At 45.9% G+C, this 22,698-nt stretch overlaps 2 protein-coding genes across 5 annotated transcripts in view; both read left to right on the forward strand.

Annotated features, from left to right (window-relative positions):
* The window catches only part of FBXO3 (F-box protein 3), a 32,485-nt gene extending 27,942 nt beyond the window's left edge, over positions 1 to 4,543 (forward strand). The window contains exon 11 of one of the 3 annotated variants that reach the window (XM_006749366.3): positions 3,358 to 4,543. In XM_006749366.3, coding sequence (XP_006749429.1) covers positions 3,358 to 3,534 — 177 coding nt within the window. In that variant the 3' untranslated portion in view covers positions 3,535 to 4,543. Of the gene's footprint in view, positions 1 to 1,007; positions 1,763 to 3,357 lie in introns of those variants that run through there. The other 2 variants (XM_081798367.1, XM_031020509.2) reach the window with 2 other exon arrangements.
* A 2,402-nt stretch (positions 4,544 to 6,945) lies between these two features.
* Positions 6,946 to 21,053, forward strand: CD59 (CD59 molecule (CD59 blood group)). 2 transcript variants are annotated; one of them, XM_031020513.2, is made up of 4 exons: positions 6,946 to 7,050; positions 10,739 to 10,817; positions 14,256 to 14,354; positions 19,249 to 21,053. In XM_031020513.2, exons 2-4 carry the CDS (start codon positions 10,757 to 10,759, stop codon positions 19,449 to 19,451), a joined length of 363 nt encoding a protein of 120 aa, XP_030876373.1. In that variant the 5' UTR covers positions 6,946 to 7,050; positions 10,739 to 10,756; the 3' UTR covers positions 19,452 to 21,053. The 2 variants fall into 2 exon arrangements, with proteins under 2 accessions (XP_030876373.1, XP_006749432.1); XM_006749369.3 differs by lacking the exon at positions 6,946 to 7,050 and adding an exon at positions 7,101 to 7,254.
* The last annotated feature ends 1,645 nt before the right edge of the window (positions 21,054 to 22,698 follow it).

Raw genomic sequence — 22,698 nt, forward strand, 5'->3', positions numbered from 1 at the left:
AATTTTAGGCCTTTCTTTTCTCTAAAGCACTATTTTAGCTGTATTTCATAAATTTTGATGTGTTGTTTTCATTAACATTTAATTCAAGATATTCTGGGATTTCCCTTGTAATTTAATTTTGATCTGTAAGTTTTCTAGGAATGTGTTAATTTTCAAACATTTGGAGGTTTTCCAGTTAACTTTTGTTTACTGATTTCTAATTTTGTTATGGTTAGAGAACTCGCTGTGTGTAATTTCAATCCTTTTAAAGGTTTTATGTCCCAGCATTATGGTCTGTCTTGATTATTAATCCCTGTGTATTTGAAAAGAATGTATATTCTGCTAATTGAGGGAATATTACCTATAAATGAAAGTTCAAATTGGTTGACAGTTTTTCAAGTCTTCTATATATATTTTTTTTTTCCTTTGGTCCTTGTTCTCTGAAAGATGATTGTTGAAATCTCCAACCATAATTACAGTTTTGTCTATTTCTCTTTTAAATTTTATCAGATATGCTTCATGTGTGTTGAAGCTCTATAATTATATGCAGATATGCTTAGGATGATTATGTCTTTTTAATGAAGTGCTTTCTTTTATTATTATGAAATCTCTCTCTTTGATAATATTTCTTGTCCTAAAATTGCTAATATTCCTGACCTAAAGTGTAAAGAATGTTGAGGTTTGTTTGGGCAGGCAGTTAAGTTACTATGGGGTCAGCTTGATCCTGGTGAGACTTGTTTTTAATGTTTGTTAGGGTGGGTATAAAGTAGTCTTTAATTTAGGATAGCAGTTCTCAAACTTTTTGGTCTCATGGCTCCTTTAAGCTTTTAAGTTGTTGAGGACTCCAAAGAACTTTTGTTGATGTGGGTTATGTCAGTATTTATCATGTTAGAAATGAAAACTGAGAAATTTTATAGTATTTACTTACTCTTTTTTTAAAGTTTACAATTTTTAAATTTATAATTTTAAATTATAATAATAAACTCATTACATGTTCAACCCTCTTAACTATGTTCTTACTTATTTAGAGTTTTAATTTCCTCCCAACCACAAATACGCATATAAAATTTTGACCTGCCTTGTGGAAAATGTTTCTCTCTCTCTCAAGGATGAGATATCAATACAAAGAAATGAGAATTCTGGACTTACTTCTAATCAACATGAAAGAGGCAGTGGGGATTGTATTTGTATGGTGTTGTATTTGTATTGTACCTTTTCTGTTGAAATATTAGTTTTCTTGATATGGAAACTGAATTGTTCTCCTTTTTTGTGCCCTAACCATATGATAATTATTGTACTTAATACTTCGTTTTGCTTTATACTTTGAATGTCACTACAAAATATACTTTTGGTTTCTCTTAAGCCTTTTCTTGCTCTAGGTGGTTTGTTGTTTGCTTTTGGACACTTTAGAGGTTCCTGCTGCTTACTTATTTCCATTCTTATCTGTGTGTGCCTCTTTCCGTCTGCTGCTTCTGTATGTACACTTTTATCTGACATCAGCAGTCTCCCTCTTTAGCCACACGGACTTCTTTAACATTTTTTTCTGTTTTCTTCTTCAATAAGATGACTAATGATCATACTACCTGAATTTAATGTTTTAGGATTTCCTAAGCCTTCCCCCTTGCCCCTTTTGAACCTTCTGAATTTTAAAGTCTTCATTCCCTAGATTTAAAAAAATCAAAAAATAAAAATAATGGAATATCATGTCATATTTATGTATATTTTCTCTGATTGTTGTTAATGCTGTTATTAGTGTTATAATAAATCCTAAGTGACAATCCTTTGACAACTCCTAAAGAACAATTTTTTTCTCCCACATTAATTAATTTGCTTGCTCAACAAATATTTATTGAGTCCCTACGAGGTGCTGGGGAAACGCAGTGAACAATACAGCCAGGATCTGCCTTCGGGGATGTACTGTACAGCACGCTGACTATAGTGAATACTGCATTGCAAATTTGAAAGTTGCTAAGAGAATAAATCTTAAAAGCTCTCATTACGCAAAAACATTCTGTAACTGTATGGTGACGGATGTTAACTGGACTTACTGTGGTGATCATTTTGTAATATATACAAATATCAAATGAATATCAAATCATGTTGTACACTTGGAACGAATGGATGTAATGTTGTATGTCAATTATACCTCAATAAAAAAAAAGAAGAAAGTTGAGGAAATTAAAAAACAAAAAGCAAAAAAACCTCTGCCTTGGAATTTACATTCTAGTTGGAAGAGACAAGAGTAGCAAATAAACACTACCTAGTTATACCAAGTAGTAATAAGTGCTCTGGAGAAAAATCAGAGTAAAGGATATATAAGGAGTGTCCTGTTCAGTTGTTCTGATATAAAGATGTGTTGGGAAAGGCCTCGGCAACATTTGAGTTAAGACTTGAAAGAAGTAGAGGGAGCCAGGTGGATATATGTGGCAGAAGGATGTTCCAAGCAAAAGAATAGTAAGTGCAAAGGCCCTGAAACCCTGATGTTACATAAACATACTAATGCTTGGCATGTGTGAAGAACAGCCAGTGTAGCTGGAGGGCCGTGGCCGGGGGACAGTGGTCAGAGGTGAAATCGGAGGCATAGTGAGTGCTGGATATGTGAGGCCAGAAAGGCCTTTTACTGACACATCCCAGGTTTCCCAGTAGTTCCCACATCACCAGCTAGGTGCTCCTTGCTATTCAGAACTCTCTCCAATATAGCGACTCCTCTCACTGAGTCTTCAAACGTATGAGAGAGAAAAATTGACAGCAGAGGAAGTCAAGACTTTATCAGAGACACTGCTTAAGCAGAATTGAAGTTTCCATGAGATGTTCAACCTCACTGTTGCCCCTATTCTGAGAGCCTTCAGCAAGTTAATTTCCAAGTAGGCGCTGCCCCTGGTGATTGAGTTGAAATGATAGATCTTTATAGTAGGAGTTCAATAGAAGTCTATTAGACCTGACAGTACATGTAAGTTACCAGTAGAGGTCGTACCTGATTAATATTTTGGAGTCCTCTTTTCTGTCAGCATATAGATTAATAAAGAATTGTTACTTAATACACTAAAATAAATCCAGTAAAATTTTCTCTTGGGTTGTTAGAAGTGGTTAGTTGGCTGCCTTGTACAAATTATCAACTACCATGTAAAGTGTAAGTACTGTATTAGTGAAACAGACTTACCATTAAAACCACATTGAGCCTTTTAAAACGTGATATATGTATATACATTCTAGAATCTTGCATCAGCACGTGCATTTATGAAAATACACAGTTCAACTCCATAAAAATTCCTATTTGGCATGTCCAGTTGTTTAGATTCTAGATAAATGAGAATTTGTGTAAAATAAGTATAAAAAACTGATGGAAGTTCTTATCAAAAGATTGTTTTCTCTTTCAAGGAGATGGGTCCTGATGAATATGAAGAGATGGAAGAGGAAGAAGAGGAGGAGGAGGAAGACGACGACGACGATGACTCGGCAGATATGGACGAGTCTGATGAAGACGATGAGGAAGAGAGACGGAGGAGAGTCTTTGACGTTCCCATTCGAAGACGCCGCTGCTCTCGCCTTTTTTAGGGAGGCTGTGCTGATGGAAGCACTGGCATGAATCCAGTTGTTAAATAGATTTCCCAATAATGTAAATAACTAAGTTGCTCTCCGCATATAGCAGGAAAACTAGCATGAAATATTGTTCCAGGCCCTGGGTTCTATGCGACACCATGTTAGGAATTGGATGGTTTTGGTTTGCTTTGTGTTTTTGAGGAAGAGGAGGAAATGGGAATCTTTTTTTCTTTCTCCCTCTTCTAGAAGTCAGTGGGAGAATAGTTCTCTAGCTAAGGAACAGACATTTCTTTGTTTCAGAATATTTTATACTTCTACAAATATGGAAATGGGAGGGAATTGTTTTGAATAAGGATTGAAAAATGTAGCAGAAATACCTACACAAGGATAGAGAGGAACTATGTGAATAATTCTGTGAAAAGACTTCTTGCAGTTGTGAATTATTTAGAAATGAACAGAATTTGTAATTAGGCTAATCCATTTAGCGATTCCTATATATTTTGTACTCACAGGGAACTAATTGACTAAATAGCTTGAATGCTAGTTGTTTGTCCTTTCTTAGACAATCTATCCTTGAATTTAAAGGTTTCATCACTACCACCTTGAACTTAAAGTCTTCGTCATTATGACCTTGCATTTAGTCTTCAACTCTACCAACCTTGAATTTAATTTAAAATCTTCAACAAGACAACCTTGAATTTAAAGTCTTTAATGCTATGACCTTTATCATATTGTTCACAGATGCATCATTTTTGAAATGTAGTGTATAAAAGTATGTATTGTGTTGTTTATTAACAAGAGTCTTCACAATGTCTCATGTAGTCTAAATTTGTAAATACTGCTTCTGTTTTGTTTCTCCTTTATACACTTGACTATCTATGTGATAAGTGACATGAGTTTTATGTTAAGATTAAGTATGTTTTCCTGAAACATGGATTTTTTTTGTAATTATATAATTGAGAGTTTGGAATGAAATCCTCCAAGTGGCAAAAACTCACATTTTAAAAACGAATTTTGGTTCTGACCCTGTATTTTGTGTAATTGCCTATTTTCCATAAACTAATATTAATCAGCCTTTGCTGTCAGGATGGAAGATGAAATCGATATTCATTGTCCTATTGCCAGAGGCCCATTCAAAGTTAGTTCCTGGCTTTGACTATATCCTGTCATATGCCCTACCTTCCATTTTCCCCAAGAATACTTCTTTTTTTTAAGATTTTATTTATTTATTCAGGCTCCCCGCTGAGCAGGGAGCCCAACATGGGGCTCGATCCCAGGACCCTGGGATCACGACCTAAGCCGAAGGCAGATGCCCAACCAACTGAGCCACCCAGGTGCCCCAAGAATACTACTATTGTAGGGAAAACTATAGGAAGAGGCAAGTGTATGTGGGGTTAAGCAGCTGCCCCCAGGGACCATGAAGACGCTTTCCTATTGGTACATGTCAAAATGTTCTGAAATGGAGTAAGTAGTTTTTCCTGCTTTTTTTTTTAATCATCAGGCTACCAAATCCTATTATGCTTCTCTCCTTTCTTAAAAAAAAAAAAATCAACCTACCGATTTTTTGAAAAATAAACTTACCCGATAAAATAGTAATTTTAAGCTAGTTAATGTGGAAAGTTAAAGTTAGTCCCAGGATCCCTTGCCATTTTTGCTTCTTTGTCTTTTCTGGTTGACCTCTCCTCTCAGTTCCCACAGTACTCACAATGCCCCAAATCTCCCCTACAACCCCATTCAATTCTTGCTCCTTAGAATACGTCAGGCTTATTTATCCTCTCATCTAAATTCACATCCTCTTAATATGTTGAATGACCTGTTGTTCATACCAAGGTGTGATTGATTAGTTGATAACACGCTTAAGTGTTATTTCATTAGCAAGAATGTGTATTCACACATAGAAGGGATCTAACAGTTGGCCAGCCTATGCTTTTGTGGAGTGAAGGCCATTTCTGGTTCTGAGGTCCCTTGAGACCACTGCCTGTCTTTGACTCATTTATCTAAAGCTTGATGTATCAGGATGAGACCTAATAGCAGCAAATAGCTAAGGGTTATTTTTCTCTTATGAAAAGCCAAAGATTAGTTGAGGACTGATAACAATGGCCCAGTGGTGTCTTCATTCCAGATTCGTTCCAACTTTCTGTTCTGCCATCCTTAGCACAAGGCTTTAATCATAAAGGTTACCTCGTGGTTGCAAGATGGCAGCTGTAGTCATATTCTATTACAGGAATAGATGGATAGGGAAGGATGATGAGAAAAGGGACAAATTAAATGGAAAGTCAAGTCAAACATACAGCTGGAGGGGTAAACCAACCAGGTCTCCAGCAGTCATGTGGAGAACAGATGGGGGGGCGGGTGATGCAGGAATTAACATGGGCAGCATGGAGACCTGGTGTGAAGACCTTGTAATTCTGCAAGTAAGACATGCTTACAGGCCTGAGTTAGGGCAATAGCCGTGGGAGTGGAGTGAAAAGAGGATGAAACGGTTATCTACAAGAGAAGGTACCTAAGAGTTGGTGATTAGATGTGAGTGAGTAGAAGAAATCAAAGGTGATTGCCAGGTTTCTGGCTTCATTTATGAAAAAAAAAATGGAGGAAATACGGTTGGACATTGGAGATGAGATTTGGATACATTTTGAATTCAAGATGCCTGTAGGACATACAGGTTCCAGCAATCAGTTGCGTATGAATATGAAGATTGAGAGAGTGGTCAGGGATGGAGAATAAAGATTTGCAAATTATCTGCAAATTACACATATCCCCAAGGCAAAACTAAGTGGATGCAGTGTCCTCTTCCAGGGAGCACACAGTAACAGTCTCAGTCCAACCCTGGCAACACTCAGGACTGAAAGATCAGGAAGCTGGAAGCAAAACCAGGAGAGGGTGGCATCTCAGAATCCAAGAGTTCCAAGGAGGGAACGGCTAATAGGATGTGTATGAGATAATGCATGTGAAAGAGTTTTGTAAACAAGGAAATACATGTATTCACTGTTTTAAACAGACACATTTTAAATACCAAAGCAAGTCCTGATTTGAGACTCCCATTTCTACAGAAGAAAACCAAGATTTGGGCACCACCAGCTGAAACTCATTCCCTGACATCCCAAAGTCACCAGAGGATCATGGTAGAAGGCACATGTCATAATCGGTTATCATATGACTTCCCTGAGTAAAATGTATCTCATGCATTCATGCAAAAAAAAAAAAGAGACTCCGGCTGCAGCAGGGTTGGATAACCTGACAGCCCGGCCAAGTGGGAACTTGGCACGGGCACAAGAACGTTTTTTGAAACATCTTAATATATTTTTTTAAACGAAGGGAAAATCAGAAGTCATGGAGCTTCCTATTTTTGTTTCCTGTAACAAATCGGAGGAAGACACTACAAATTTTCCGTTTCAGGTTTTTTAAAGGTTAATCTATTCGTGGTACGGTCTTTTTCTGAACCTGGGCGGAGAGCCTGAGTTACCCTGCGAGGAGTGGCCGCCCGGCTGCCTGGCCAGAGCTGGTTGGCGGGCCTTCGCTCGGGAGCGCGCGGTGAGTGCCAAAGGCCTGCACACCGAGCTGGGACTGGGGTGACCTCGGACTCGCAGACGGACGGCTCCGGGGTCCCGGCAGGAGCCTCGGCGGGGGTGGGGTCCGCGGGAAGGGGCGGAGCCCGGCTCACCCAGGCTATAAACACGGGCGGGGCGGAGCGCGCAAGCCGCGTGGTGTTAGCAGCGGGACCCCGGGTGCAGGCAGGTAAGATCCGAGGCGGGGAGGGGGCCGAGCCGCACCCCCAGCCTCCGGCCGCAGCCACCTTAAGCCGGCGCGTGCGCTCACCGGTGTCTGGGCCCGGGCCGGCGGAAACCCCGGACCGAGGGAGGTGCTTCGGCCTCCCTCCGCAGACCCCTCCGTGCCGCCCGCGGGCCGCAGCATTCCCGCCCCTGAAGCCCCTCCGCAGAGAGCCCGGCGGAACGCTGGCTTCCTTTGTTAACAAAAAGAGAAGCGCGGGGAGGCGGGGGAGGCGGGGAGGGAAGCTCCCCCTGTCACTCTGAAGGGAAGCTCTTGTAATTTCGGGAAGAAAAGTCGCGCCTTGAAAGGAGGTTAGCCCGCAACCCCCTCCCCGCCGAGTGGTAACAGACCTGGTCGAGACCACAAATTTGGAATTGGGGGGGAAAGGGCGGGGCCGAAACGTAGACATTCTAAGTCCAAGTCTGGTGTGACGTTTCGTTTGGAGGGGCTACACCCCTCCCGGAGTGTCAGCGGGATTTTAAAGAACTGTTAACTAGTGGTGTGTGTGGTTGTTTCAGGAGAAGTAGGAGCTCCCCGGGTCCTAGAAATGTGCCAGGTTAACATGTTCCGTTTTTCCCCTCGCCGCCGCAAGTACACGGTGTCCGGGAAATGGCCCCTCGCAGGGGGCCTGCAGCAACCCACACCGATTTCTGCAGGCCGCGGATCCTGACGCTCTGCCCGCGGGAGGCCCCGTTTGTGAAATCGTACACTCCTTTGGTGGGCACCGCGCCTTGCTCAGCGTGTCCTTTTTGAGGGTGTTTTCCCTACTGTCGGTCATCCGCTGTGTCCATTCTGAAGGCGCCGCCCCCTGTGACCAGCTGATTCTTTTAAAAATCGTGTTCTTACCGGGTGGTGACTTTCCTAAAGAGGCCAGGGGGTCCCAGCGGAGACCTGGCTCCCCACCCCTACTCAACTGCAGTACCTCTACTTTCTAAGCAGATCAGCCCATACACTTTGCAGATTTAGAGACAGCGCCTCTGTCACGTTAGCTTGTGATAATAAACAATTTCTGAAATGGAGGGAGAGACTTCAAACACTGTAGTTAACCCAGAGATTACTAGGTGTTCAGTTCTCGGGGAAACACCTCTTTTCTACCACTTTGCCCTGCCTTGTCTGGCTTAATCTGTTGGCTCTGGAATCCACCTAGAGTCAGGTACAATTTGAAGCCTGCTATGCGTGAGAAGTGGTGAATTTGCACTTCCCTACCGAGTTCATGTGTAGGAGCTCTTTATTTTGGGGTATTTCTGCTCTTTATTGGCTGGGTAATTCTGAGCAAGGTATTTAACCGCACCTTCTTACCAGTAAAATGATAGGCCTTAATTTCTAGGGTGTTATAAGAACTAATGGAGATAATTCGTGGAATCAGTTTGGCACCTGTTTATGGAGAACAGCTGTGGCAGTTAATATTTCGCAGACCATTATCGTGACCCCACGGCAGCTGTTTCTGTTCACCACGGGGCCATCTCACTCCCACTTCTTAAGGAAGGCACACAGACCTCAGAATGTTCCTTGAGGGGGGTGGCAACATTTCTCAAACTGTGGATATTTACTCTGGTGGCAAATGTATAACCCCAGGGTAGGTAGGGAGTAGCCTTCCGGAGGTTCATCCATGCCTGCGGCTTTTGTATTTTCAAAACAGAAACTCCTGAGCGAGAGAAGCCAGGCGGGGAGCTGGCGGGGTGCCAAGGCCCGGGCCACTCACGGGCGAGGGGAGAGTGGATGGGGCTCTTTCGTGTCCCTCATCTGGCTCCGGGCAGAGGGCACGGGGTGCCAGCAGGAGGTGCTGAGGCCTCTTCCCCATCCATTAGGGTGCGGAGACCTCAGGACACCTACCTCTCAGGGTCGGGGGCCAGGAAGAAAGATCCACGGATCCGCAGGATCTCGGAACGGGAGGTGCAGTAGACATGCCTGTCTGAGTCAGGGCAGGAGGCCTGTGGTTGGTAACATCCGCCACTTCCCTGGGCTTGGCTGTGTCTCAAGCACATACCTGTTTTATCTCACTGAGTCCTCACGGTGTTGGGAAGCGCCTCAGTGCCTGCCCCTTGTCATAGCTGAGGCAAATGTGGCTCGGGGGCAGTGACCCCTGCAACCCTCACGGCCTCACTGTGCAGGGCTGCTGAGGGCAGCTAACCTCCTGCGGGGCCGGCCGGGGGCGGGAGGTGGCCATTCGGAGGCTGTTGTAGATTCTGAAGACGCCAGAGGGAAGTGAGGGTTACTTGTAAAGAAAGGCCAGGCTCTGTTTGATTTTCTTCCTGGTTCCCCACACATCAGAAGGCAACCTGTCTCTTTCCTCCGGGCCTGACCTGCTCGGTGTTTTCTTCTTTGGGCAAGGCCAGAACCTGTTCTTTCTGCTTCTCAACCCTCCCCTGACCTTGATCAGCCAATTTCTGAGCAGCAGATGACCTTCAGAGGTATAGGGATGACATTCCTAACTGAGGGGGCGGTGGGGGCTCGCCCAGCAAGAACCCCCGCTGTCTGCCGGGGCCACCCGGTGGGGCTGAGAGGAGGAGAGCGTGGAGCACCCTGCTTTAGAGGCGCTCTTGCCTCCTTGTTTCAGGGGGTGGGGTCAGGGAAGTAGGGACGGGATTGGGAGACTCAAGGCTTAGACTTAGACAGTGAGAACCTTCTCTGTGTTTTGGCTTCCTTGTCAGGTGAAAGGAGGGGTTGAGGCATTTCAGCCCTCCCGTTTCCTCCCCTGATGCTCCCTGCCACACACGTAGGCGTAAATGTAACTGGTCATCAAAGTTAGCGGGACCCCTCTTTACTTCCCCAGAGGGGAGGAGGTGACCAAGGCACTGTCTCCATCACCCTGACTAAGGTGGGGAGCCGGAGCTTCTGTGCATGCTAAACCTTTGCCTCCTGTTCTGCTGCGGAAGGCCTGCTGGTGCCCTCCAGACTCACCCCTGGGGTCTGACACACTTGGTGGCATGGCCTGCAGAGGTGGCCCTTGCTAGGCCCCCCTCCTCCGCCAGCAGCTTGGGGCTGGGCCGGCAGAGTGGGAATTGTAGTTGCTGTATTAAGTATTTTTCTCACATTCTCATTTGACTCAACAACCCTTCTGGGGAAGAGAGTGCCACCCCCACTGCATGATCGTGACCACTGTGGCTTGGAGGGACTGAGGTTTATTCAAAGGTAACTGTTTATTCCTGGCCACCCAAGGTGAGAGCTGGGGCAGGGCCCGGGTATTGCCGACGCTTGGCCCTGTGTGCGTTGACTCCCCATAGCTGCCCCTCCCACCAGGACGGCGAGCATTTCTTCAGTAACCTGAGGTTTGGGGGCAAGAGGAGGGACCAGGAGAGCACCCTGGTTCATGGCACCCCAAACCACTTCTTGCTCTGCTAGCTCCTTCCCCGTGTTTCCTGAAGGCTCCAGGCCTTCCAACTGTTGGTTTCTGAAATAGCCAGCAGCCCTTTGTTGGTGCGTGACAACGCTCTGCGTCCCTTCCTTCCAGATTCTGTGGACAATCACCATGAGAAGCAAAGGAGGATTCATCCTGCACCTGCTCGTCCTGGCTGTCCTCTGCCATTCAGGTGAGTGGTCCAAGGGGACGTGGATCCAGACCATCTAGGTCAGCTTGATCATAAGCTTCGTTTCTCTCAGGCCTCAGGAAGACGGAGCGGATGCCCCTGGCCTTGGACCTGGCTTTGCTTCTTTTGCCTTCCAGTGTGACAGGTCCAGGGCCGTGTGACCGCTCCTTCCTGCATTACAGCCGTGCCCTCCTTGGAGCGCCTTCCTGAGTGACAGCCCATCCTGGGTGACAGAGTAGCTTTTCGGGGGGAGCAGGGCAGGGGGTACACGCAGCAGCTGAAGTTTCTGCCTCTCGCCAGCTGTTGGGGACCCCAGTGGGCGCCATCTTTAGGGTGCTGCGCTCTGTGCGGGGGCGTCCGCCGTGCGGTGGTGAGGACGACGACCCCGGGAGCGGCGGTGACAGCTAGCTCACGACACTCGTGTGCTGCCGCCCTTCCCAGTGTTTCGTACGCACCCGCTTACTGAATCCTCCTGTCAGCGCCATGGAGTAGCTCCTGGTCTTGCCATCATCTTATAAATGACCAGACTAAGGCCCGAAGAGGTGAACTAATTGTAAACTGTCACACAGAAGTGGTGCAACCCGAACTTGAGCCCCAGATGGACGGGCACCCGAGTGGCTGCTCCGAACTCCTTCCCCAGTAGTTGTGTGTGCCTGAGTCTTAGTTCTGTAACGGTAGAGACACCTCTGTTACTGGGGCGCCTGGGTGCTCAGTCAGGTAGACTGACTCTTGATTTCGCCTCAGGGTCGTGGGATCAAGCCCTGCATCAGGCACCCCACGCAGTAGGGAGTCTGCTTCTCCCTCTCCCTCTGCCCCTTCCCCTGCTCCCTCACTCTCGCTCTCAAATAAATGAATAAATCTTAAAAACAAAAAACAAACAAACAAAAAACCCCACCTGTGTTAATTTGCTTTGCTTCATGATAAGGATCAGTTTTTTTTTTCTGCCTCTGTCCAGTTAGTTCTGCCAGTTTTTCAGGGTTTTTTTGGTGGGGGAGTGGCAGAAAGGGAGGTAGCAATGCAATGAGCAAGGAACAGATCTCTGCTGTGTCAGAGCATGTCTTGGATATTATTAGCTTTAGCAGCTCCCATATATTGAATTCTTTCTGTGTCCTAGGGACTGTGCCAAGCCCCGGTCTCACTTAACCCTTCCAGCCACCCCATGAGGGATCATGGTTGTTCTTCCCATTTTATAGTTGAGGGAACTGAAGCAAAGAAGGAACTAGCCCAAGGACACATTTGACATTTGAATATGCTCTGCCTTTTGGAGAAAAAAGAGCCGTCATGACCCTCCCTGCCCATCTGTCACTCCCAGCCGGGGCGGGGCGGGTGCTGATGTGGCTTCATGACCCTCCCTGCCCACCTGTGTCACTCCCAGTCGGGGCGGGTGCTCATGTGGCTCATGCCTGTGACAACATGACGTGACTGTCTCTGTTCTTCTGCCTGGTGTAGTCCCTGTGGGCGGAATCGCCCGGTGATGCCCCAGCTCCAGCAGCTGGCATCTGCTTATGGAGCAGGATTGGGTTTGGGGCCAGCAGCTGCTCTGTGACAGGTCCCCAGCCCTTGCACAGAGAGTCAGGGTCTGTCTGGAGCATGAGCGCACCCAGGGGAGACGCGTCCCTGGCTACTGCCTGGGCTCTGAGGAAAATGCAGGGGCGTGGGGTGCCCCTGCAGGGCTTGATCTCTCACCTCTGTTAGCCCAGAGTCGGATCCCTGCACAGTTTGTGCTCTTTCCTTCTCTTTCCCGCTCTGGACCGTTAGAAGAACGTCATGGTTAAACCAAGCTTGGGTTTCAGCACCAATGCCCTGGGTTTGAGTCCCAACTCTCCTTTGTAACGTGAGACTTTGGACAAGTTAACATTTTAGTCCTGTTTTCTCTTCAAACATGGGGCCGGAGATCACTGAGCCTACCTGTCATAACAGTTCTGCAAAGATCAAGAGCTTAGCGTGGAGGCACACAGGATCTCTGCACGTCGAATGAACATGTTAGCTGTATTTCTGCCCCACACAAGTTCCAAGTGTGAGCTTTGGTTCCTCTGTCAAGAAGCCAGAAGAGGTCTGGCTGTAGCCAGCAGAAGAGTCAGTCCTCAGAACAGCCTTTTCAGATGGCCCTCCCCAGTATCCAGGCTAGAACATTCTTCCCTCTTTCATCCTCCCCTCCCACGCAGGTGTACACATCTGGAACAGGGAGGGGACTGCAGAAAAATCGCATCTTTGTCCCTTCTCATCGTGGCCCCTCACACAGGCACGACTAACGCTAACTAACATTGAGAGGGTGGAGGCAGAGTGGGCTAACGGAGCCTGGCCCCTGGGTGTGGGGGCTGGCTCCGGCCATGCTGCTTTGGGTGTCCTTCGGTGTCCTTGGGTGAGCCACTTCACTTCTTCAGGCATCTGTCATCTGCAAACAAAGTGGGTGGGGGAGCGTTTTTTGGGCTGACATTTCAAAGGTTAATCTGGAACCTTCCCAAATCAGAGGGTCCTCTGCTAGGTGGGATTTCACACCTGTGAAGGCAAGCATGGCCATTTTATATGTTATAGAGCGCTTGACTCCTGTGGTGCTCAGATGGTGAGGAGCCACTTTCTTCTGGCCTTCTGGAAAATTCCCCCTCCCTGCGTGATGAATGTAGGCTTTGGCCTTAGAACTACAAGTCAGCTCTTGGGTTCTAAAACCCACACTGGGTCTGGGTTTAACCATGACATTCTTCTATGAGATTTTACATATTTCATCTTTGAAAATGTCTTTTCACACAGATATGTACTACCAAATAACTGAGTATCAGTCTAGGGGAATGTGATCAAAAAGAGCATATTCATGGCCTGGAAGGCATTTATAGAATTCTGTTAGTTTTTTTTCTTGGTAGTTTCCTTTTAATATGTCATTACATTGCAGATTAAGCACTTCTTTTTTTTTTTTTTTTTTTTTTTTTATCACTTCTAGTTGAAGGCAAGAGGAAACTTCTCAATTGCATGGTTATGTGGATTTTGTTCTTTGGGCTTTTGGGTTTTTTTTTAAATTTTATTTATTTATTTGTCAGAGAGAGAGATTGAGGAACACAAGCAGGAGGAGTGGGAGAGGGAGAAGCAGGCTTCCTGCTGAGCAGGGAGCCCGATGCGGGGCTCTATCCCAGGACCCTGGGATCACGACCTGAGCCAAAGGTAGACACTTAACTGACTAAGCCACCCAGGTGTCCCAGTCATGTGGATTTTGAAATATGGAAATTGCTTTTGCACTTGTATCAGGGTCCAAAAAATGCTGCTGGAACTGTAGCTTGAGGTTGGGAAAATATATCTGCTACAGGTTTGTACGGGAACGGAAACACGCTATGAGTTGCCGACCTCAGCCTCATACCAGCGGCGATGGTGGGCTCCCTTCTGCTGCCGGGGGCGGGGGGGCAAGTCAGTGGAGATCATACAAGCACTGACAGGGTGTGTTCTTGATTCTAGGTCATAGCCTGACATGTTACGACTGTGCTGACAGTGTTGCGTGCAGTAAGACCACCGTTTGTTCGCTTAATCTTGATGCGTGTCTTTTGGTCAAAGCCGGTAAGAGCCTGCCCCTTCCCTGTCTCCTCAGGGTAACGGGATGATGAGGGCCTGGGCAAAAATGTGTGCCACGCTTATTCTCATGAGACCTGTATTCAACAAGTAATGGTTACCATCTAAGAAATAAAATTAAAAGCACCCTTCAAGGTTTTTCTATTTTTCTACCCTCTACCAAAAAGTCCTTCCAGGGGCATCATCAGGGAATGCTGAACATGTCCGGTAAACTCATAAAAGGCTCGAGAGACCCACAGGTTCAGAAAAACCTGATAGAAAGGAGGAGAAGATTAATTTCCCCAGAAAGGAGAAATCCCTCAATAAGTAAGGACACATCAGAATTATCCTGTCAGAGTGGACGATCTGATCATTTTGATGTAAAGTCCTGGAATGTGGGTAACATTCCGAGCCCTACGTATGCAAGGTCCTTGATTCTGGAGGGGGACCACGATCATTCATTGTTAATGTAGAAAGCGCAGTAAGGCCCCTGGAGAGAATGTAGCCATTCGTCCCACAGATATTTGAAAACCAGTTATGTGTGAGCACATATGTCAAGTTAACCTTGATCATCTGTGTCTCTTGGACCCACCCCCCCCAACTACAAAAAGTCTAATTTCCAAATGAGAGAATAAAGGCAATATTATGTGTAGAGTAAGAATTAGATTTGCAGTTAGGAGCTCTGAACTCCAATCTCTGTCCTGCCTCCAGTAAGTTCTCTCTGCCTGTGTTTTTTGGTTTATGAAATGTGTGTGTTGGACGGTAGAGGTGAGGAGGAGTTGTAACAAGTGGACCACTCTGGTGGGGGACGCTAAGAACACGTTCTTTAGGGTAGGGATGGGGGTCCCAGGGGGCTAAATGAGAACTCTGGACTTTCTGCTCAATTTTGCTGTGAATCTCAAACTCCTCTAAAGGATAAAATCTATTTTTTTGAAGGATAATTTTAAAGGATAAATATTTTTCTTCTTATGAACTTAAGTCCCAGAACTTCAGCTTGACATGTGATGATAGCAGTTCTTGAAATACAGACATTCTGACCTTACAGTAAGACAGATCCTACCAGAGCACCTCAGTCCCCCTCCAGCTGGGATTGACATCTCCTGGGAGAGGCAGGGCACACTGTCGTCATAAACACGAGTGAAAGTCAGGTACTCCGGTGGAGAAATCATTCCACTACTCTAGCTACACCCTATCCTCTCCCCCACTGTAAAAGAGGAATAGTTCTCTCCCAGGGTCAGTGGGACAGATAGAGGAGAAAATGGGTATGTTGGTGCTCTACAGAGAGTCTAGAAGAGAGGAGGCAGGTGTTAGGTGTTCATTCAGCCACTATTTACTGGCGTCCCAGCCTGTCCCAGAACTGTAAACCATGTACTTAAACTGTGGCATAAGCCTTTGGTGACGGCACCGAGTGATCATTGCTGGAATGACCTTATGAATAAGGGGCGCACGTAGAGGTGCCAAGAACAATGAGGGACTGTTGCTTGGTGAAGTTAGACTCAAACTAAGTCTTCAAAGAGATCAGGGATGATGCACCCAGCAGAGAGAAACTCTTAACATTTTGGGGACTCTGATAATCCACCTTATTTGGGTAATTCTGCTAGTGGCTTGGTGAGAAGCTCACCATCATAGGTGGTTATGCAAATGAGCTCATTGAAGTAGAGTGCTTGGCTCACTGCAGGCCACGTAGTAAATGATTCATTCATTGGTAGCAATTATTAATAAACTACTATCTGCTTTCTCCGGGCTGTTAGGCTCCCCCAGTTAAAATTCTGGTCACTTGAATGTTTTTCCAGCTCCAATTCCTGATTAGGATTACATAAAGCAGTAACTTGTCCTATTCAACAGCATCCTCTAGTTCACTAGTAGAAGCATCCACTTAAATACTTATGACGCAAGAAAGTAGAGTCACTAGAACAGTCTGTGGCCTCTGCCACTTGACCAAATTTCATTAAAATCCAGCCCAAGCGCTCATCCCCTCCAAGGGGGAGGATGAGACAGTTATATCTGCAGTTATAAATGTAGTTTTGTTCCCAGCTGTGAATGAAATGAAGTTAGTTACAACAAGCCCTTAATAAGGAAATAGGCATCTGTATGGGTTTTTTTCTTTCCAGCACAGAGGATGAGAGAGTGATCCCAGGGCCAGGACCATCCCTTCTCTGTTGGGGTGTCTCCAGCAGCTAGCACACCGTGGTCTTGGCACACAGTTATTTTTGGAGAGGAAAATTGACCATAATGCCTCTCAACCAGCACACTGTTTTTCCCTTAACATCGTTTTTCTGAATAGTCAAAAACCACAATAAGATACTTGGCATAGATATTTTGGGCCTTTATTTTTCCATGTGTGCAAAAGTTGGGACCATAATGGCATTTTTTTTTTTAATTCTTCCTGTATTACTGAATAGTCCAATGATATTTAAATGAAGTTTAAAATATTTTGAAAATAAATCCATCCAATGACTTAAAAAAAAAAAATCTCAATCCATACAGAAATATATAAATGAAAGATAGGCTTCTGGGAAGGCAACACTGTTAAACTCCTTGGGAATCTTTCCAGAGAAAATGAATGCATTTACCCCCAGACACACACTTCATTTATGCATATGGCCCCCATTCTACATCCTGGTCTGCATCCATTCTATTGAGATAAAACTCACGTACCAGAAAATGTACATTGTACAGTGTACTGTTCAGTGGCTTTTAGTATATTCACAGAGTTGCACCACTATCACCACTAACTCCAGAATATTTTCATCCCAGGAAGAAAGCCCATACGCATCAGCAGTCACTCCCCGCCCCTCCCTCCCACATCCCTTCACAGTTACTAATCAACTCGCCATCTCCATGGATTTGCCTGTTCACTTACTGTGAACTGAATCATACAGTGGGTGTGGCCTCTGTGACTGGCTTTTTCCACTGAGCAGAGTGTTTTTAAGGTTCACCCATGTCATGGCCAGCGTGTCGGTACATCCAGTCCTTTTTGCGGCTGAATCACACTCCGTTGTGTGGAGAGACCGCATTGTGTTGATCCATTCACCAGCCGACGGACATCTGGGTTTCCACTTGGTAGCTGTTGCAAATAATGCTGCTCTGAACATTTGTGTACAAGCTTTCATGTGAACGTAGTTTTCAGTTCTCCTGGGTGTACATACTTAGAAGTGGAATTGCTAGGTCATATGGTAACTCTTTTTTGGGGCGGGGGTGTAGTTGACACACAATAGTAGAGTAGTTTCAGTGTATAACTTAGCATTTGACAAGTGTGCGCGTGCTGCTGGGTTCACAAGCGTACCCATCCCGTGTCCCCTTATACCGCTGTTCCGGTAGCGTTGACTGTATTTCCTATACAGTCTTGTCTTCCCGTGACATGCGTTCCGTAACTGGAGTCCTGGATCTCCCTCTCCCCTTCACCTGTTTTTCCCAACTGCCCCCCTCCTTCCCTCTTGGCAATCACCAGTTTATTCTCTGTATTTATAGGTCTGATTCTGCTGTTTATTTATTTATTTTTTAGATTCCACTTATGAGTAGAATCATACAGGATTTGTCTTTTTCCATCTGTACTGAGCATAGTACCCTGAGTCTGTACTAAGCATAGTACCCTCTAGGTCCATCCATGTATGTTGTCTCCAATGGCATGATCTCATCCTTTTTTCCGGCCACGTGATATTCCAGTGTGTGTGTGTGTGTGTCTGTGTGTGTGTGTGTACCACATCTTTATTCATTCATCTACCAATGGACACATGGGTTGCTTCCATGTCTCGGCTATTGTAAATAATGCTACTATAAACGTAGGGATGCATGTATCTTTTCAAATTAGTGTTTTTGTTTTCTTTGGGTAAATGGCCAGCAGTGGAATTACTGGATCATATGGTATTTGTAACTCTATTTTTAACTTTTTGAGTAATTGCCAGACTTCTCCAGAGTATCAGCACCATTTTGCCTTCCCCCGCAGTGGTGGGAACAGAGGTTTTCAGTTTCTCCACTTCCTTGTCAACACTCATTCTGGGTGTGAAGGGAAGCTCATTGTGGTTTTGATTTGTATTTTCCTAATGACTGATGATACTGAACATCTTTTCATGTGCTGATGGGCCATTTGTATATCTTTTTGAAGAAATCTCTGCATCCTTTGCTCATGTTTGTATTTTTATTTTTTTTATTTTTTATTTTTTTTCATGTTTGTATTTTTATTAATGAGTTGTAAGAATGTTTTCTATATTCTGGATACTAGACTCATCATATATATGATTTGCAAACATTTTCTCCCTTTTTGTGGGTTGTCTTTTTGTTTTCTACAGTGCCCACTGATGCACAAAAGTTTTTTATTTTAATGGGGTCCAATTTATCCATTTTTCTACATTTTTTTTTTTTTTTTTTTAACTCAGACTCCACTTCAACACATGCAGGCCTGTGTCCTTCCTTTTCTACCTGGATTTCCATTGTACGGAACTCTACCCTTATTTCTTCAAATGTTTCTTTAGTAATGGACTGATTTGTGTCTTTTAGTTTCTTGCTGTGACAGATGGTGATGCCGTGACCATTCTCGAGCATCTACCTTAACCTTTTTCACAAGTAACGTCATAAAGTCAATTCTAGACGTAGGATTGTTGGATCAAAGGGAATATGGGTTTAAAAATCTTAGCAAACCTCTAAAACACCAGCGTGATTGGCTATTGCACCACAAACTTTACGGGCTCTGATGAACCTTTGTTTTTAGGGAAAAGTTCTACATCTTGAGCTGTATCATCATTTGCTCAGTCGTTCCCTAGCCCAATGAGGGTACCTGTTGTCACCCAGAAGTCTCTACTTCCATGAGTAGCTAAGTTCTAGGAAATAGAATCGAGAGGTCAAAGGCGGGTACCGAACTGTACCCGCGGGCTTGCTTACCCTTGTGTGTGTCTTTTCCCCACAGAGCCAAACCTTTTTTACCACCGCTGTTGGAAGTTTGATGATTGCAATTACAACCTCATCTCCAAAACCTTAGGGCTGAGGAAGCTCGAGTACAGCTGTTGCCAGCAGGATCTGTGTAACAGGAACGCCGCGGCCCGGGGCACCAGCAGCACAGCTCTGCTGCTGATCCCCCTGCTGGCCGCAGCCTGGACCCTTTGTCTCTAAATCAACACCGGGAGGCCTTCTCCTAAACCGTCCGTTTCTGTATATTTCTTATTTCCTTGGCTGCTGCCTTCCACATTTTTCACCTGGATCCCGCTGGGCAAGACTAAAACTAGCTCGAGCCGCGTGGTTAAGAGAGAGACTCCGAGAGACTTTGAAGACCAGTCCCGCCGGCAGCGAAGACCCGTCGGAGGGACAAAATGTAAGGGTGAAGCATGCACGATCTGAGCTAGGTCACATGCTCCTTCCTCGGCTTTTTGCAAGAGCAGCCTCGCCGTGACAGCTTGAGTACCTTAGATTCTCTGCATGCCCTGGTCATTTCCCCTCCGATGGCTGGATGGTAGTTATTAAATACTCTGATCAGTGCTTTCTGGGGCGGGGGGGGTGGGGGGTTGGGGCAGGGGATTTTTTTCAACAGCCTCTCCCAGGGAATGCCTTCATCCTCTCCCTTCATGGCCCCCTGTGCTGCCATGCAGGCCCGACCAAGCTCCCACGTGTGGGCTGTCGGTCAGGCGAAGTGAGAGTCTCAGCGCAGGGGGAGGGGGGGTCGTGATTGCAATGACCTTTGTACTCTCAACTAGCAGGTGTCTGGCAGGGAAGGAGGGGAACTTCCCACACAGCAGGGTATGGAACCCCCAGGTCTGTCTTCTGAGAGCTAGCAGTTGGCTAAAACCCAAGTTTTCCTCTGTTCCTCAGTTGTGAATGGGCTTTGCTGTCTTCACTAGAAAAAACAAACAGCATATAATTATGATGTGTTAAAACTACCCCCCTAGGGGCGCCTGGGTGGCTCAGTCGGTTTAGCGGCTGCTTTCGGCTCAGGTCATGATCCCAGGGTCCTGGGATCGAGCCCTGCGTCAGGCTCCCTGCTCAGTGGAGAGTCTGCTTCTCTCTCTCCCTCTGCCTGCCTCTCTGCCTACTTGTGGTCTCTGTCTGTCAAATAAATAAATAAAATCTTTAAAAAAACCAAAAAAACCCCCAAAACTACCCCCCTGACTTTTGTATCGGATTGGTGGGGTATCTTGGCTTTGTCACCCACAGTCAAAGACTGAACAGTGGGACATTCTTTGTTAAAAATGACTCGCAGTATTAAATGTGCCTACTTTAAGTAGTACTGGTCGCAGGTCTCTTCCTCTGTGTCTGTGTACTTTATGAACACAAAGAGAAGAGCTCTGGGGCTGCAGCTTGGGACCTCCAGATGCCCTCGTAAACAGCAACGGGGGTGTGCTTTTTCCTGCCGACACCCGGCCTGTTGACCCCTAGCTGACTTAGCCCAGTTTGCAGAGGAGACATTTGTCAGGGTTATTACCATAATCACAAATGTTGAGGCTTTTGGAAGCTCTCCCAGTTTCCTAAAAAGTGATACACCTTTTCAGGAGGGTAGAGTTTTACTTTTCTTGTGGGTGTTGCTGAATAATTCTCAAGATCCAATAGATGTAAGGACACTTGTACTCTTATCATCCTGGCTGTCTTTAACAGCATAGCTTGACTTTTTGCAGCTGAAGGTGGGATTTCACGATTAACCTTTTTTTAAACACCTTGATCATGTACTCTGTGCAACAAACTGGAATGACGGATGTCTTTCTGAAAATAAAATGTAACCGAGTGCATGAGTGTGATAACTGGCCCAGGAGGAGAGCAGCATCTGCAGTGTGCCCAGTGGTTGCAGCTAGTAGAAGAGAGCCTGGGCATTGTCAGCTTTCTCCTGTGGACGCCCTTCCTCGAACAGAGATAAATTGGGGCTTCCTCACCAAAACCTAGCATTGCCTTGGTGCTCTGGGTTCCTCACCAGCTCGGTGTCTTTCCTCACATCGTCTTTCATTCTCTTGTCCAAGACAGAAGACCACATGGAACTCTTTGCTCAGGAGGCTTCCTTCTGCCTAGGGCAGTACTGACCGGACCCACGGCTGCCGGCTGAGCAGCGCAGTGCCTTTCACATAGGCCTTTAGGAAACAGAACCAGTTTTGACTCACTCATGCAGAAAATGAATCTGGGGGACCTTTTGAGGGAGAGTCCAACCAGACTACAAAAAGCCAGGATTTGGGCAGTTCCAGAATGCGCTCTCAACATTCGGATTCCAGAGTGTGACTTGTCTGACTGCTGTCTTGGGTCCTGCGCCCACACTGGGGTCAGAGAGCACGAAGAAAGGGATAATTCTCTAAAGCAGAATCTGAGTGCTGCTACGTGGGGAGATGGGGAGAGGGCTCCTGGCAGTTGAAATCAGCATGGTCATAATGAATGGCCTTAAGCTTTGAGGTTTCTTTCTGTAGAAAGTTACTATGACTCACGCTATGGACTGAGCATTGGGTGTCTTGACCCAAAAGTAGTCCTGCAAAGGCCAGGTGACTGGAGAGTCAACAGCTTTTGTATGGCTTTATAAGAACTTTCATATTCGGTTTGATATTGGGTGGTCATACCCCCATCGGATCTTCTCTCTCGGGGAATGAGGTATGGATGCAAGGTACACCCACTGGGTAGTAAGTGGAACGCCTAGTGTGTCCTGAAGGATGCTGACCCATCATCCAACTTAGGCTTGAAGGTACTGAGCCTCAAGGTGTGGGTGTATTTCCCCTGTGTCCTTGTAGTGGGCCCCACGACTTAACACGTAGTATGTGTCCTGATAAAATAAGAGCCTGTCTAGCCCACGTTTTGGACTTTAGGCCTCCTGAGAGCATGAACCTTGTTTTATATGTCTGAGTCCTTGGGGCCAGATGATTTCACCCTACACCTTGTAAATGCCTCATCAGTGGTCAAAGTCCACTAGCTCATGTTGGGTTTGTTTGCTTACAAACATCTGAACTAATGCTAACATTTCTAAGAGATTCTTGATGTACTGGGAAGGCACAGAGTTGACCCGAAGTAGTACCGACCTGACACGCCCTCTGACGAGGGGAACTTGGTGCGGGGTTCTCTGCTCTGTGGTCTACACGGATTTCCATCTGTGCTATAATCTCCCTTTGCTTAAGAGAAAACTACATTTGGAGAAGTTAGCTGAATTGCTCCCGGTCACCAGGGTAACACGTTGGCAGGTCTAGGGTTCATACTCAGCTCCCCAAGGCAGCCCCCCTCTACTGCCCCGCATCCTTTGCACACTGCCTTGAGCACACACCAGCGTGACTTTGGGAAAAAGCCTGGAGGGAGAGCCGGGTGCTTTTTTGCTTTGAAGCGAAGGATTCCTGCCTCTTCTTAGAAACAAAACCTTTCAGTACGGTTGTTTTCACTGAACAGTTAGGTTAGCCAACGGGATGAGCTT

The sequence above is a fragment of the Leptonychotes weddellii genome, chromosome 11, assembly GCF_054177405.1.
Source record: "Leptonychotes weddellii isolate Sample4059 chromosome 11, ASM5417740v2, whole genome shotgun sequence".
Classification (NCBI taxonomy): domain Eukaryota; kingdom Metazoa; phylum Chordata; class Mammalia; order Carnivora; family Phocidae; genus Leptonychotes; species Leptonychotes weddellii.